Raw genomic sequence first — 16,242 nt, 5'->3', positions numbered from 1 at the left:
GCTCTGATGAGTTTGTTTCGAAGGTCTCTTCTGTGGAGAGCAGACCTAAAGGGCCACGTAAAGGTGGAGGGGGCGGTGAAAGGAGAGAGGAAGGAAGACCTGGGGAGGAGAGAGGGGCTCTGCTTTGTGCCTCCGTCCGGGGTGCGCCCACCTCCACTTCTCAGTCCCTAGGGTTTGTGAATTACATGGTGTGGCTGGTTCCTGGTTCCAGAACTGGTGCCCCATGACTTTTGGCTAGGATGGGGCGAGGGGTGAGGCACGATTACCTCTCTCACACCTCATTTACAGGCTTTTCCAGCTCATTTCATGGGATTCAGTCTTTCCTACAAGTAAGAAAAGCCAAAATAATAATAAGGGGAGGAGGCAGCGAAGGAGGAAGAGGGAGAAAGGAGGAGGAGAGGGAGAGGAAGAAGAAAAGCCAGATTTTTAAATAGGAGCTGACACACCCATTGCATGTAAAAAAGCAAGAAAAACCAAGCAAACAAACAAAAAACACCACTGGCTAAGGAGTGGAAAATGGCTTTGGGAAGGGAAGCCAATTAGAAGGATTAGTAACCACTAGCAACAGAGCCCAAAAGGTTCTGATTAATGGAAAAATCACCTCGGGGCAAACGTGAAGGGTGACTTGTCTGAGTGTACCCATAGTTCTCTCCTGGTCACATTTCGTAAATGATTGGGAGATGAAAGGTCTAAGAGTGAGGGCGCCTGGGTGGCTCAGTCCGTTCCACTCAGGTCATGACCTCAAGGCTCCTGAGTTCAAGCCCCTTGTTGGGCTCTGTGCTGACAGCTCGGAGCCTGGAGCCTGCTTTGGATTCGGTCTCCCTCTCTGTCTGCTCCTCCCCGACTTGTGCACTGCCTCTCTCTCTCTTTCTCTCTCTCTTTTTCAAATATAAACCTTAAAAAAATTATAAAGGTCTAAGAGTTGAGAGTACACCACCAAAGCCCTGGCGGGTTGAGGCGGCGAACCAGATCCAGGAACATGAACTTGCGTGGGGTTACGTGTCTGCTCCTGGTCTAAAAAGCATGGAGCCTGCACACGTGATCACCCCCTTGCTTCCCTTCCCGGGTCCTGGCCGAACTGAAAGGTGGACACAGGAGTCAGAGATTTTTAAAATGTTAGCTCAGGAGGCACCTCGGTGGCTCAGTTGGTTAAGTGCCCAACTTCGGCTCAGGCCATGATCTCATGGTTCATGGGTTCGAGCCCCACATCAGGCTCTGTGCTGACAGCTCGGAGCCTGGAGCCTGCTTTGGAGTCTATGTCTCCCTCTCTGCCCCTCCCCTGCTCACACTCCATCTCTCTCTGTCTCTCTCGAAAAAACAAACATTAAAAACACAATTTTTTTTTTTTTTAAATGTCAGCTCAGTGATAAAACCCACAGGTTCCACTTGCGTGGCCAGATGGGCTTGCTAGCCATGCCCGAGCTGAGCTCACACCTAAAAGGTCAGGCCCGAGGCCCTCTCTGGAGGGTGGAGGAGGGGCTGAGCTGAGCAGTTATCTCCCAACCTGCCATCAGGCGTGGTGCTTGGGAAGGAGTCAGTCAGGTGAGTGAAGGCTGGGGCAGAGGGCGGAGCCAGGGCTCCTGGAAAGCACCTCCAGCTGGAAATCTGAAGGACTAAAAGTGGGCTAAAAGTGCAGATCCCTGCCTCCCCCTTCGAAGGCTGGGGACACTTACTCCAGCAACGGGGCTTTTAGTTGATGGCAGGCTACTTGTGAGTGGAGGGCTTTTTGTTTCTCAGCTGTACGATACTGACTGATACAATCTCAGGCTGGGTGCATTACTTGGAGTGTATCGTCTAGAACAGGGTTCGGCAAAGCACAGTCCATGGGCTGAATCTGGTTCCGCTCAGTTTTTATATGGCCTGTGAGCTAAGAATGGTTTTGACTTTTTTTTTAATGGTCAGAAAGGAAAAAAACTCAAAAGAATACCACTTCCTCACCTGTAAAACTTACATGAACTTTGGATTTCGGTGTCTGTAAATAAGGTTTTCTTGGAACACAGCCTCACTGTGTATTGTCTAATGGTTGTTTTTCTGTCAGGGCCCATTTGGGTACTTGACACAGAGACCAGATGGCAGGCAAGCCTAAGATATTCTCTGACCCTATACAAGAAAACTGGCCGACCCCTGACCGAGCATGAAGGAGTGGTCATGTTTTTGGATTGTCTCCTGGGGGGTCACGCTCAGGACATTGCGTTCTGTCCTGTGGTCTCCCTTTAAGTGTGGAATGGGTTCGGAGGAGAGTGGCCCGGACGATGAAGAGACCCCTTCGAGCCCGTGTCATACGAGGACCGGTTGAGACAATGAGAAGCAGGCACAATAGAAATGATAGCTCCCTTCTACAGTTGTTTTGAATTCTTGGGAGAGAATTGCCCCGGGAAGGCAGTTATGAGATTAATTGAAAGGGCACTGACCTTGAGTCAGAACCTGTTGGTTCAAGTTCAGACTTCTGCTTGCTTTCTCTGGGCTTCAGTTTCTCCACCTCAGAGATGAAGGGGTGCACACGACAGGCCGTCGGATGACCAGGTCCACGAATTAAGATTCAGCTTTCACCTCAGAGGTGTTTCCAGGCCAGCAGAGGACACAGTCACGAATATGCCTAACTGACCTGCAGTGTAGACAGAGTGCGGCGGCCAGGGGCGGGGGTGGGGACAGCACGCTGTCTACACTGCTCTGCAGAGGGACTGGTGGGAATCAGGCCTCGGAGAACAAGTGGAACTCCAGCGCCTTCGCCCAAAGCATTCTGTGATTCTGTGAAAGACTTAAAAGGTGTCGCATAGAAGAGTCATCTGACATGATCCTCGTGACTCCAAGCAATAACGATTCAAGCTGTGGTTACAGGTCTGACCGCACCAGCCTCTTGCTCAGGAACTTTCCCTGCTTTTCAGGTAACACCAGCATCTCTAAAGGGTCTAAAGGCCCTTGCTTTCCTGGCCTCGTGAACTGTTGCCGTACCCGCTGGCTCTCTGCTCTAGCTCACGTGGGACTAGGTCGGGTGCCCGTGGTACCTCTGCTGATGGAGCCACGTTTCTGTGGAGCGTTGCCTGGGTCGTGCCCCAGACACACGAGGAGAGGTCAGCCTTCTGTTTGCAATTGGAACATCAGCTCTTGGCCCAGTGTTCTGCCTGCAGGAGGAGCTTAATCTCTATTCATTGACTAACAATAGACTTTGATCAATAAAGAGAGAAATATTCCCGAAAAGAAGATGGTCTCCCACCAACGGAAGTGAGTTCCCACCCCCAGAGGTGGAGGGGAGACCGTCACGGGGACTCAGTGGGAGAGTTTCCATTTGCACTGTGCCTCTGTGGTTACAAGCACACTTTCGTGGCTGGCGTTTGCTTTCATCTAACCGTCTGTTATCACTATGGTCTTCTCCATTAGAGAGAGGTTTCGAGATCCTTGAAGCTCAGTGGTTTGTCTGAGGTCCTACAGCTAGAAAGTGGCAGAGTGAAGACAGTCTCTGGCTTGTTTCGCCAGATCAGGGCCAAGGAGAGTGTCTGGGTGGAGCAAGCGATCCTGGCGTGCTGAGATTTTTCTCCAGAGGAGGAGTTACAACTTGCTGGTCCACAGAAGCCTATCCCACCTCCAGCTTTTGTATTTTTATAGCTGGGAGGGTTCAAAGTCCCCTACGCATGATTAGAAAATTTAACTTCTCTTTTGAAGTGATGGGTTGCAATTAACACCCCTGAACTTTGCCCTAGTAAATGGAAAAACTCTGAGCTATGACATTGTTACAGACACGCACACACACACCAGGGCCCCGTTAGTGTTTGGCAAGGAGCAGTTTCCTGTTGTATTTACTGACGCTCAGTTTAACAGGAGCCTTGGGTAAAAACATGCCCCGTCCCGCGGGGATTGTGCTCCGAGCCTAAGTGGGTTGCATGACAGGGCTACAGCTGAATGTCTCACTGATCATGACTTTCAAGATAAAGACCTTCCCCTTGGTGGCTCTCTTCCTCAGTGATACCGATCTTGCACTTTTTGGTTATTGTTCTTTACTGAGTCGAAGACTGTCATTTCTTAGTTGAGCAGAATTCATACTGAAATGTACAAAAGCTTACAAAGTCCTTTGACCTCGCACTTGTTAGGAGGATATTTTTTTCTGAATATTTCCTCTGTAACTGAAAACAAAGAGCTAGCCTGTGATTTTTCAAGAAGCAAGACCACTTAAGCGTAGTCCTTTCCACTGCTGTGCTGACTTGTAAAACCTCTCTCGTGGTCTCCCCACGCTCCAGAGACACTTTGCCGACCTCCCGGGATTTGTTCTGTGTGTTTACCCTTGGGCTTACGCCCCGCTTAGTTTATTTGTTTGAACTCACGTACATTATGTTGCTTTATTCCCCAGCCTCTTGGTTTCTCACAGTTAACCCCAGAGAGAGGTGACCCGCTTGGGGATGGAGGCCTGCCTGCCATGTCTGCATCCAGTTCACAGGCCCTGCTGTTATTCTGAGTCCCTGCAGTGAGACACGCGCCCCCCCCCCCCCCCCCACTCCAGATGTGCTGACCGTGGGGTGTGCGGGTCGGGGCTCCATGGGCCTGGACGAGCCGGCCAGGAGCCTTTCCTGATGGGAGGGCATTGTGCCACCTGACCATGAGCTCCTTCAGGACAGAGCATATGACTTTCACTACCTGCCAGCCCGGGGTGAGGGTTTAGGGGAAGGAAGTATAACCAGGGAAGGGCCAGCAGGAGAAAGGAAGGCCTTCCCTGATCCTCCTGGGTCCATGGCACCACGGGGTTTCTGATGACGCCTCTCTGCAGTACTAACCTTTGGTTAGGATAACCCCGAAGCCACCTTCACTTTTTCAGAGCGGGTGGTGTTCCACAACTCAGCTTTGACAAGCGTGAAAAGTTTACCAACGCCTCTGAAACGTCTGTGTCGCTCCCTCTGTCCCTGGGTGGGACGCCCCACCCCTTCACTCCTCTGGCGGCAGAGAGTGGGAGCTGTCCTGGGGCTCCCCCCCTCCACGCCCGCCCCAGGCGCCCCTCTGCTCCCTGATCCAGCAGTCTCTCTCGGGCGCTCTCTCCCCCACCTCCTGCTAAATAACCATAACATGGTATCGATGCACACGGAGGGGCTGTTGAAGTCATTAAATTACATTAGTATCTTTTACCTTGAATGTTTTTTTTAACAAGATGACATTAATACACATATTTCTTCGCTCCCTGTGCTCTCAGATTGCTAAGTTAAATTGCCTTTTAGGTCTTTTGGCTCAGGCCTAATCTCCCCCTTCTGTGGCCCGCTGGGTAGCCCCTGATCCGCCTCAGGAGAAAGTCAACAGCCAGAAGCGGTTGGCTGCGTGGACGTGTGCGGGGAGAAGGCGCCATGGACTGCTGTACCATGAGTAAGATTGGGAGACAAGTAGAGGCGGGAATGGACGGGCTGCCTGGGCCCAGGAAGTCCCTGGAAGTTTCTAGGGCGAAGGAGACACTGAGGAGTTTCCACGAGAAGGAGCCCAGGGCTCCCGGGGGGAGCTGCCGTGTGCATAATCACTCTGTTTCCGGCTCTTCAGTGAGTTTTGGTTTTGTTTTCAGGGCTCTTTTTCTTTTTCTTTTTTTCTTTTTGGTTTCCTGTTTTAATGTTTGAATTATTTCAGCTTTGGTACATTTTAGAGAATGGAAAAAACTCTAAGTAGAATTTTACCACAAAAAGGTGGCTTTTTTTTTTTTTTTTTTCCTCTTTTCAGTTCTAGTCAGTGGTCTCATCTGCCATATATAGTTTGAGTGATGGCAGATCAGATTTTACGTTCAGATAGCCGCGTTGTTGACTTCAGGAGGCTCTGGTGCAGTTACTCCAGGATATCTTAGCTACTTAGTATGACTTCTTCCCACAGTATGGGTTGGGGTCTCTCGCGTGTCTTCGTGCTGAAGATTGGGGGGATGTGTGAGGCCTAATTAATCCACTTTCCGATAGGACAGAAATGCATGGCGGCCTCATTTCAGCCACCACCCGGGTTGTCCATTCCAAAAGTCCTGAAAAGCCACTGTGGGTTTTTTGTCTCTTGACGAACCTGAAAGAGGGCCAAACCCATAATTCTGACGGTGCTTCTGTTCTCTTCCTCTCCTCTTCGCTTCCTGGAGATTCTTCATCACCAAAACCTGCCCCCATCCCTTGTTTCTGGGAGGTCCTCGTCCTCCTTCCTCTCTGTATTGTGTTCAATGACCAGATCACTGGTGGGGCCTTGCCCTCCTTCCTGTTTGTCGGGGTAAAGCCTCACCCAAGCCCGGGTCCTCTTGGGCAGGGGAGGGGAGGCTGGGCCAGGGCTGAATCCTCCCTGAATTCTCTCCCTGGGCTGGCGGACGGGGGATTCCCCCGTGAAGATCCTGCCATGAGAGACTTTAACCCCCCTCAGCTGTATTTGGGGAGATGAGATTTGACTCATGAGATCATCCAAGTCATGTTTGTGATCGTATTTTGCAAGGCACCTCATTCGTGGTATTCTTGCCTATGGCTGTTGCTTTCGAGTTGTAAACCAGTTGTTGACACGCGCGGGAAAAATTGATTTTAATTCTCTTTTTAAAGAGTCTTAATTCCACTTGCTGCAGCAAAGCTAATCTGAAGACTTACTCAGATGCACAGTTCACAGGCAGGACAGCCAAGTGATAAGGCACTCAGTGTTGGCACCGCATTGCCCTGTCTCGGGATTCCAGCTTTACCACTTACATATTGAATCTCTCTCTCCCTCGCATCCTCATCTGCAGAATAAGGGTGGTTACAGTGGTAGCAATAAAAATAATGATCAGCACAGACTAGGGACTCAGGCTTTGCCAGACGGCTTGCTCAGCGCTTCCCTAACATTTCCACCCGCCCTTACAACCAGCCACTCCAGAGGCAGAAACCACTCCGCCCACGCCCTCCTTCCCCTACCATGTGACGCTGCAGGAAGGATCATGAGGGCCAGCGTGGCACTTCCTGTGTTCCAGGCACTGTTGCATTGTGTTTCGATCCCCAGGTGGAGAAACAGAAGCCCAAGAAGTCACCAGTGTAGGAGCAGGGCCGGGATGGGGGTGGGGCAGTGTTTGCAGGAGCAAATGAGAGAATTACTTTATTTGTTTTAAGTTTATTTATTTATGGTGAGAGAGAGTGAGAGCGACAGAAAGCGCACATGTGCAGGGCGTGGCGGGGGGGGGGGGCGGTGTGCAGAGAGAGGGAGAGAGAATCCCAAGCAGGCTCTCTGCTGTCAGCTCAGAGCCTGACACGGGGCTCGGACTCACAAATCATGAGATCATGACCTGAGCCTAACCCAAGAGTTGGACGCTTAATGGACTGAGCCACCCAGGTGACCCAAGAGAACACCTGGAAAGCCCATAAGGGGCTCTGGCTTATAGCGAGACTCGAACTGTAGCTATTTTAATTATCAATGGAGCCATACTTTTTCCTACTAAAACACTGCACTTCCTCTCCTTAGATGAAGAAGCCCCACTCCTTATAATATTTTCATATATTGTACAAACACCTCAGGGCTGTGTGAGCTGCAGCCGCTTACACGGGACTTACGGGTTCCCTCCTCCGGGTCGCTCCCTGGCACCCACACCAGCCGCCATGTTCATGCACGCTGGTCCTTCTTTGGTTTGAGTCACTTGACCAAAACCTGTGCCAGTTAGGTAGGGGGAAGCCAGGAGTTTAAGTTTGTAGTCTAGGTTTGCACGGAAAAGGCGTACTGAGCCCTCACGTGGTTTTTTCTCATAAGTTGATCATATCCCTTTTCTGGGTTGGAGGCAGGGCTAAATGTCAAGGATGAGGCCATTAGGCTAAGGAAGTGTGTTGTGTGTGTGTAGGAGTGAGGAGAGCCACAATCTGTAGTGGGTCCCGTGGAAGCCCTGGGCAGCTGCTATCGAGTGGCCTCATGCTCAGGAGAAGGCCCTGGCTTAGGCGGTCTCAAATCAAGGGCCCCAAAAGGCCTGGAAGTAACCCCGAGACTACAGTGGGTTGGTTAGAGTCTGTGACAGATGAGAGCAGTGTGCCCCATGGAGGGCGCGGCAGCCAGACCCCACCTCAGTGACCGCAGGCCCTCTGAGTCCACACAAACACGAGCGCCACCCAGTGGGAAATGGGCAGATGCTCTAAAAGGCTCTTCCTGGAAGAAGAAATGTGAATGTGTTCGTACAGAAATGTGGACGGCTGTGAGAAATCACGACTGGAACTGGTGTTTAGGGACACAGGGACGCTCATACACATAAGGGGGTGTTAGTTGATGGTTTGTTTTGGAGAGTGCTTTGGCAATATCTGCCAAAACTAAAAATGTACACACCCCTTGATCCAAAGTTTCCTCTTTTTGAAATTATCCTAAAAGCTACCATGAGTCCATAAGGACTATTGGAAGATAATGTCTTTCTCAGCAGTGTTTGTAAGAGTGAAAAATGGGAAATAATCCAAATGGTTTATTGGTAAGGCAATGATTATGTTACATATATGATTGTCTACCTTTTTTTTTTTTTTTTTTTTTTGAGAGAGAGTGGGGGAAGAGTAGAGAGAGAAAGAGGGAGAGGGAGAATCCCAAGCATGCTCCATGCTATCAGTACAGAGCCCAATGCAGGGCTCGATCCCATGAACCGTGAGATCATGATCTGAGCCAAAATTAAGAGTCGGACACTTAACCAACAGAGCCACTCAGGCACCCCATGTGATGGTCTATATGTATACTAAAATATTATGCATTCTTTAAAAAGAATAATGTAGATCTATGTGTAGTTAAATGAAAAGATGTCTAATGTGTATGAAGAGAAAAAACAAAATCGTGTAATATTCATTTTTCTAGGAAAAGTTTATAAATACGTTAAAAGAAATTATGTATCACGTAGACAAAGTTCTAGTTTTTCCTGAATTTAAGGACTTACTAAAATTATTTACATATTTCAGAATTTTTCACAGTTGAGAAATCACTGAATTAATAAAAATCTAAATTGTAGATGTAAAGGCAGTATAGCTTTACATTTTTTTACATTTTTTATTGACTTTTTTATTTATTAGCTTTACATTTTTAAACAACTCACACAAAGTTTTACTAAATATCTAGGCAGGAGTAAATGTATAGTGAACAGCTAATTAATTGTTCTAAACAGATGAGTACCTGTTTTTGAAAATGTTCTTTTGAACTGAGAACTTTCCCCCTGAGATCAGGAACACGGCAGGGATGTCCATCTCACCGCTGTTGTTTAGCATAGTGTTGGAAGTCCTAGCATCAGCAATCAAACCACAAAATGAAATAAAAGGCATCGAAATTGTCAAAGAAGTAGTCAGACTTTTACTTTTTGCAGATGACATGGTACTCTACCTGGAAAACCCAAAAGACTCCACTAAAATCTGCTAAAACCGATAACATGAATTCAACAAAGTCGCAGGATACAAAGTCAATATACAGAAATCAGTTGCATTTCTATACACCGATAATGAAGCGACAGAAAGAGAAATCAAGAAATCGATCCCATTTACAATTGCACCAAGAACCATAAAATAGCTACGAATAAACCTAACCGAAGATGTAAAAGATCTGTATGCTGAAAACTATAGAAAGCTTATGAAGGAAATTGAAGAAGACACAAAGAAATGGGAAAACATTCCGTGCTCATGAATTGGAAGAATAAATATTGTTAAAACGTCAATACTACCCAAAGCAATCTACACATTCAATGTAATCCCAATCAAAATTGTACCAGCATTCTTCTCAGAGCTAGAACAAACAATCCTAAAACGTGTATGGAACCACAAAGACCCCCAATGGGCAAAGTAATGTTGAAAAAGAAAACCAAAGCAGTAGGCATCACAATCCCAGACTTTAGCCTCTACCACAAGGTTGTAATCATCAAGACAGTATGGTATTGGCACAAAACAGACACATAGACCAGTGGAATAGAATAGAGAACCCAGAATTGGACCCACTAATGGATGGCCAACTAATCTTTGACAAAGCAGGAAAGAGTATCCAATGGAAAAAAAAGACAGTCTCTTTAACAAATGGTGCTGGGAGAACTGGACAGAAACATGCAGAAGAATGAAAATAGACCACTTTCTTACATCATACACAAAAACAAACTCAAGATGGATGAAAGACCTAAATGTGAGACAGGAAACCATCAAAACCCTAGAGGAGAAAACAGGCAACAACCTCTTTGACCTCAGCCACAGCAGTTTCTTGCTTGACACGTCTCCAAAGGCAAGGGAATTAAAAGCAAAAATGAACTATTGAGACCTCATCAAGATAAAAAGCTTCTGCACTGCAAAGGAAACAATCAACAAAACTAAAAGGCAACCAATGGAATGGAAAAGATATTTGCAAATGACATATCAGATAAAGGGTTAGTATCCAAAATCTGTAAAGAAGTTACCAAACTCAACACCCAAAAAACGAATAACCTAGTGAAGAAATGAGCAGAAGACATGAATAGACACTTTTCCAAAGAAGACATCTTTGGATAGATGGCCAACAGACACATGAAAAGATGCTCAACGTCGTTCATCATCAGGGAAATACAAATCAAAGCCACACTGAGATATCACCTCACACTAGTCAGAGTGGCTAAAGTGAACAACTCAGGAAACAACAGATGCTGGCAAGGATGTGGAGAAATGGGAACCCTCTTGCACTGTTGTTGGGAGTGCAAACTGGTGCCGCTGCTCTGGAAAACAGTGTGGAGGTTCCTCAAAAAATTAAAAATAGAACAACTTACGACCCAGCAATAGCACTGCTAGGAATTTATCCGAAGGGTACAGAGTGCTGATTCATAGGGGCACATGTATCTCAATGTTTACAGCAGCACTTTCAACCATAGCCAAACTATGGAAAGAGCCTAAATATCCATCCACTGATGAATGGATAAAGAAGATGTGGTTTATATATACAATGGAATGCTACTTGGCAATGAGAAAGAATGAAATCTTGCCATTTGCAGCAATGTGGATGGAACTGGAGGGTATTACGCTGAGTGAAATAAGTCAGAGAAGGACAGATATCCTATGTTTTCACTCATACGTGGAATTTGAGAAACTTAACAGAAGGCCATGGGGGAGGGGAAGGGGAAAAAATGGTTACAAACGGAGAGGGAGGGAGGCAAACCATAAGAGACTCTTAAATACAGAGAACAAACTGAGGGTTGATGGGAGGGGGGGTGGGGGAGAGGGGCAAATGGGTGATGGGCATTGAGGAGGGCACTTGTTGGGATGAGCACTGGGTGTTGAAGATAAACGAGGAATCATGGGAATCTACCCCCCAAAAAAACACACTGTACACACTGCATGTTAGCCGATTTGACAATAAATTATATTAAAAAATAATAACTAACATAAAAAAGAAGAAAATGCCCTTTTAAGTAATTGCAAATATGTCTAGGTTCATTCACTGGTAACTTAATTTCTTTATTTGCTAGTAAATTCTTGTGAGAGTTTAAATGTACATCAACTATCGGTATGATCAAAAGTGCTAAAATTTGGGCACCTGGCTGGCTCAGTCGGTGGGGCATGCGACTCTTGATCTCAGGGCCAGGAGTTCAAGCCCCACATTGGGTGTGGAGCCTACTTTAAAAAAAAAAATGCTAAAACCGTAGATTCTGAATTGCTGAGGCTTTTACTACCGTTAATCACTGGAATTTTACTAAACCTTGTGCCAGGGAGGGGAAGATTTCACAATGAACCCCAGGAGGTTTGGCCACTATTCAAAAGTTCTCTTCCTCATTTGTACTTCGGCATTTTACATGCTCAAGCATCATATAATTGGGAATGTGCTGCACACAGTAAGATATTGCAAGTATGCGGTTGGAGCTCTTGAGGTCCGTTCATGCTCTCTGGTCAAATCAGGAATTGCAGTGTGGACCACACACAGCACATCTGTCTCCACCTCACAGCTCTGCTGAGGTGTCCACTCCCTGGAAATGATGTCTGTGTGCCCGTGGTTTGGACCACTCATTGCGTGTGTTAAGGTGATGCCATCTGCCATCGCTCCTAATGCTTTAAGAATATCCAAGTGGCTCTAAAATTAAAAAAAAAAAAAAAAAAAAAAAAAAAAGGCGGGGCACTGGGTCACTCTGTTAGTTGAGTGTCCAACTCTTGATTTCAGCTCAGGTTGTGGGATTGAGTCCCACGTTGGGCTCTGCGCTGAGCGTGGAGCCTGCTGGAGATTCTCTCTCTCTCCCTCTGCCCCCCTCCTCCAATTGTGCTCTCTCTCTACTTAAAAAACAAACAAAACAAACCCAAGTGGGCAGATGTACATGGTGGTGGCATCACTGGAGGACTCTGGTGTGGAGCAGGATCCCTGCTGGAACCATTCCTGGATTCAGCAGATACGCAACACAGGGTGCATTCTTAGTTAATTTCATTCCATCTTTCTCCGGGGAGATCGGCATTTTTCCCCAGTGTTGCAGTCAAGACAACTGGGAGTAGAGAAGTGAGCTTTCTCACAGTCACACAGCCAGGGTAGTCGAGACACCGGTTTTGAACAGGTCTGAGGGATTCTGAAGCCTATACTCCATGATTATTCCTCGTGAATTGTGTGGGACAAAGACATTCTTACGTACGACATGGATTAGAGGAGAACTGGGTGTTTCTTTAACTTTCAGATTGAATTTTCGAATGCCTTAAAAACTGTTCATGTAATCAATGACAGACACTTGGCAGGTACAATGAGCGATATATTTCCCTCCCTTAAAGCAGACTTGGGTAATTGTGACGTGTCTTTTTTCTATTATTAAATTTTTGCAGGAAGTGACCAGGTTCACTCCTGGACGCTGGTCACCAGCCAAGCCTTGGATACTGCGTGGAAGATAGCCAGGGGCTCAGTGACGCTGGCAGTAGCATTCCTGGTGGCTGCCCTCTGCTACGTGAGGAGGATGCACTCCTATTTAGGGCGCCGGCTGAAATGGTAGGTGGTTGTATTCTCCTTCGGTTTCACCAATAGACCCTTGCTTTCCAGAGTAGATTTTTGATATTATTTTCCCTTTACCTTTTAGGTGGATTGGATATCTGCAGAGAAAGTTCAAAAGTAAGTATTTTCATGTTTTCTTATTTCTAAGGTGCAGGGAGGGTTCAAGAAGGGCGAGGAAGAGGGAAAATTCACTACCTTTCCTATCTGATTTGGTCCAGGGAACCTCAGCGTGGAGGCAGAGGTCGATCTCCTCAGTTACTCTGCGAGAGAATGGAAGGGAGAGACGCCGCGTGCCAAGCTGATGCGGAAGGTGCGTCAGTTTATACAGGTCACGGACGATGGGGAATTTGTGTGTAAAAATCAGGAAACTAACATTCTGCCCTGCTTTACGGAGGGCGTGGACGATGGCGTACCGTAGGCTGTCACTTCAGGAAACTCGAGGGTGGCACTCTTCAGCTCTGCCCGCCAGGCCTACGGGCTCTCTGGACAAGCAGGGGGGACTTCTGTCTTTGCAGGGATTAGGCACCTGGATGTAAAATTCTGAGGAGTTTTAGAATTTTCCATCGGACCGACCTTGGTAACTTTTCCCAGCGGTGCTATCCGACCTTGTCAGCAACGAGAAGTTTTTATTTCAAGGGGCGCCTGGGTGGCTCAGTCGGTTAAGCGTCCGACTTTGGCTCGGGTCATGATCTCGCGGTTTGTGAGTTCGAGCCCCGCGTTGGGCTCTGTGTTGACAGCTCAGAGCCTGGAGCCTGCTTCCGATTCTGTGTGTCCCCTTCTCTCTGCCCCTCCCCTGCTTGTGCTCTGTCTCTGTTTCTCAATAATAAACCAACATTTTTTAAAAATTAAAAAAAAAGAAATTTTTGTTTCAAGTCATTTTTCGCGAGGTCTTAAACGTATATAGTATTTTCTTTTCCCTTTGGTCACATCATAGCCATCATCACCCCTAAATGGCATTCTTTTGCTCCTGGGCTTCCAGGAAGGTGTCAGTTGAAAAAGCATGACACAGACTGAATACACACAAATGTCCTTTTATTTTTTTTTATTTTTATTTAAAGAATTTTTAATGTTTATTTATTTTTAAGAGAGAGAGGGAGATAGAGAATCCGAAGGAGACTTCAGGCTCCAGGCTGTCAGCACAGAGCCCAACGTGGGCTTAAACCCATGAACCATGAGATCATGATCTGAGCCAAAGTTGGATGCTTAACCTACCGAACTGCCAGGTGCCCCACAAATGTCCCTTTAAAATGACATGTCCTCGTGGGGTACCTGGGTGGCTCAGTCGGTTAAGCCTCTGACTTTTGATCTCGGCTCAGGTCATGGCCTCCTCGTTCATAGATTCGAGCCCCGCATTGGGCTATGTGCTGGTAGTGCGGAGCCTGCTTGGGATTCTCTCTTTCCCTCTCTCTCTGTCCCTCCCCTGCTCACCTCCCCTGCTCTCAGAATAAAATAGTGACATGTGGTCACATTCATAATTTATAATTGTTATTGTCTCTGTTGCCCCCTTTCTTTGGGGGTAATGCCTCGCTGACAATACAGTGAATTCACTCTCTATTCCCTCATCCAGAGGGTTTGAAAACAAACTTTCTGTTTTTGTGTGGACAGGCTTACGAGGAGCTGTTTTGGAGGCATCACATCAAATGTGTCCGACAAGTAAAGAGAGACAACTATGACGCACTGAGGTCAGTGTTGTTTCAGATATTCAGCCAGGGCCTCTCCTTTCCATCGTGGATGAAAGAAAAAGACATTGTGAAGGTATGTCCGCTGGAAACGGGGCGGGGGTGGGGTGGGGCGGGGAACGTTGCGTTGACAAGAACTGTAGTGCAGATGGCTGGGTCTTCAGTGGGTGGCTTTGTGCGTCCCGAGGTTGAAGGAGCCTTCGAAGGCCCTGTGGCCCCCTCCATCTCAGAAAGGCCGCCATGCTCAGTTGTGTTTGCTTTGGATGCCACCATCTTTGCTCGAGAAGGGCATCCATTCTTCGGAAGCAAGGTGGTCTACTGAAACTCACTTTTTTACTCTACGGTTATTTGAGGTTTAACAAACGCATAGAGCGCTCCAGAGATTCTCCACTGTTCCTTTGTAGTCAGCCCTTCCTCACCCCTAGCCCAGGGCCATCGCTGATTGGTCTTAAGACCCTATGGTTTTACCTTTTCCAGAATGTCATATAAATGGAACTATCCAGTGTGTAGCCTTTTGCATCTGACTTCTCTCGCTTAGCAAAATGCATTGCAATTCAGGGGTGCCTGGGTGGCTCAGTCAGTTAAGCGTCCGACTTCGGCTCAGGTCATGATCTCGTGGTTCATGAGTTCAAGCCTCGCGTCGGGCTCTGTGCTAACAGCTCTGACCCTGGAGCCTGCTTTGGATTCTGTCTGTCTGTCTCTCTTTCTCTGTTCCTTCCCCTGCTCATACTCTCTCTCTGTCTCTCAAAAATAAAACATTAAAAAACTGTTTTAAAAAATGCATTTCAATTCATCCACATTCTGTGAATTTGTAGTTCATTCCTTTTTACTGTTGAGTGATATTCCTTGGTGTAAGTATGACATAGTTTGTTTATCCGTTCTTCAGTTGAAGGACATCTGGATTATCTCCAGTTTTTGACAATCCCATACAAGATTTTGTATGAATGGAAGTTTTCATTCCTTTTGGGCGAATGCCTGGGAGTGAGATTGTTGGCTCATGTGGTAGGTGTAGGTCCGAGTTCATAAGAACCTACCAAACTGATCTCCCAGGTGGCGCAGCCATTTTGCATTTCCACCAATAGTGTGTAGGAGTTCCAGTTGTTCCCAGTTCTAACCAGGATTGTCAGATTTGGGGTTTTTTGTTTTTTGGGTTTTTTAGCCATTCTGATAGATGTGCGCTGGCGTCACTGTGCTTTTAGTTGGCATTCCGCTAGTGAGGAGGGATGAACATCTTTCCATGTGCTTATTGGCCATCCATTATTATCTTTTTAGAGAAGTGTCTGTTCAAATTTTTGCCCCTTCTTATTTTATTATTGATTGGATTTTGAGATTTCTTTATATATTCTGAACACAAGTGCTTTATCAGATATGTGATTTGCAAATATTTTCTCCCAGTCTGTGCCATGTTGGTTTTTTTTTTTTTTTCATTTTAATGGTATAAGGCAGTATATTCTTTATTTTATTTTATTTTATTTATTTTTATTCTTTATTTTTTGTTTTTTACTTTTTAGGGAGAGAGAGAGAGAGAGAGTGAGCATGAGTAGGGGCGAGGGGCAGAGAGGGAGAGAAAGAGAATATCGTAAGCAGGCTCTACACTCAGCATGGAGCCCAATGCAGGGCTCGATCCCACAACCCTGGGATCGTGACCTGAACTGAAATTGAGAGTCGGACGCTCAACCAACTGAGCCACTGAGGTGCCCTGAGGCAGTACATT

At 46.8% G+C, this 16,242-nt stretch overlaps 1 protein-coding gene across 3 annotated transcripts in view; it reads left to right on the top strand.

Moving 5' to 3' along the window:
- Window positions 1–16,242, top strand: part of OTULINL (OTU deubiquitinase with linear linkage specificity like) — a 30,838-nt gene that overhangs the window by 8,827 nt on the left and 5,769 nt on the right. For all 3 annotated transcript variants that reach the window (XM_045441774.1, XM_045441760.1, XM_045441771.1), the window contains exons 2-5: window positions 12,687–12,846; window positions 12,935–12,966; window positions 13,068–13,159; window positions 14,455–14,604. In XM_045441774.1, coding sequence (XP_045297730.1) covers window positions 12,687–12,846; window positions 12,935–12,966; window positions 13,068–13,159; window positions 14,455–14,604 — 434 coding nt within the window. The remainder of the gene's footprint in view (window positions 1–12,686; window positions 12,847–12,934; window positions 12,967–13,067; window positions 13,160–14,454; window positions 14,605–16,242) is intronic.

The sequence above is a fragment of the Leopardus geoffroyi genome, chromosome A1 (genome assembly GCF_018350155.1).
Source record: "Leopardus geoffroyi isolate Oge1 chromosome A1, O.geoffroyi_Oge1_pat1.0, whole genome shotgun sequence".
In the NCBI taxonomy this organism is placed as follows: domain Eukaryota; kingdom Metazoa; phylum Chordata; class Mammalia; order Carnivora; family Felidae; genus Leopardus; species Leopardus geoffroyi.
The sequence above is the reverse complement of the archived record's forward strand: the minus strand, read 5'-3'. Positions and strand labels throughout refer to the sequence as shown.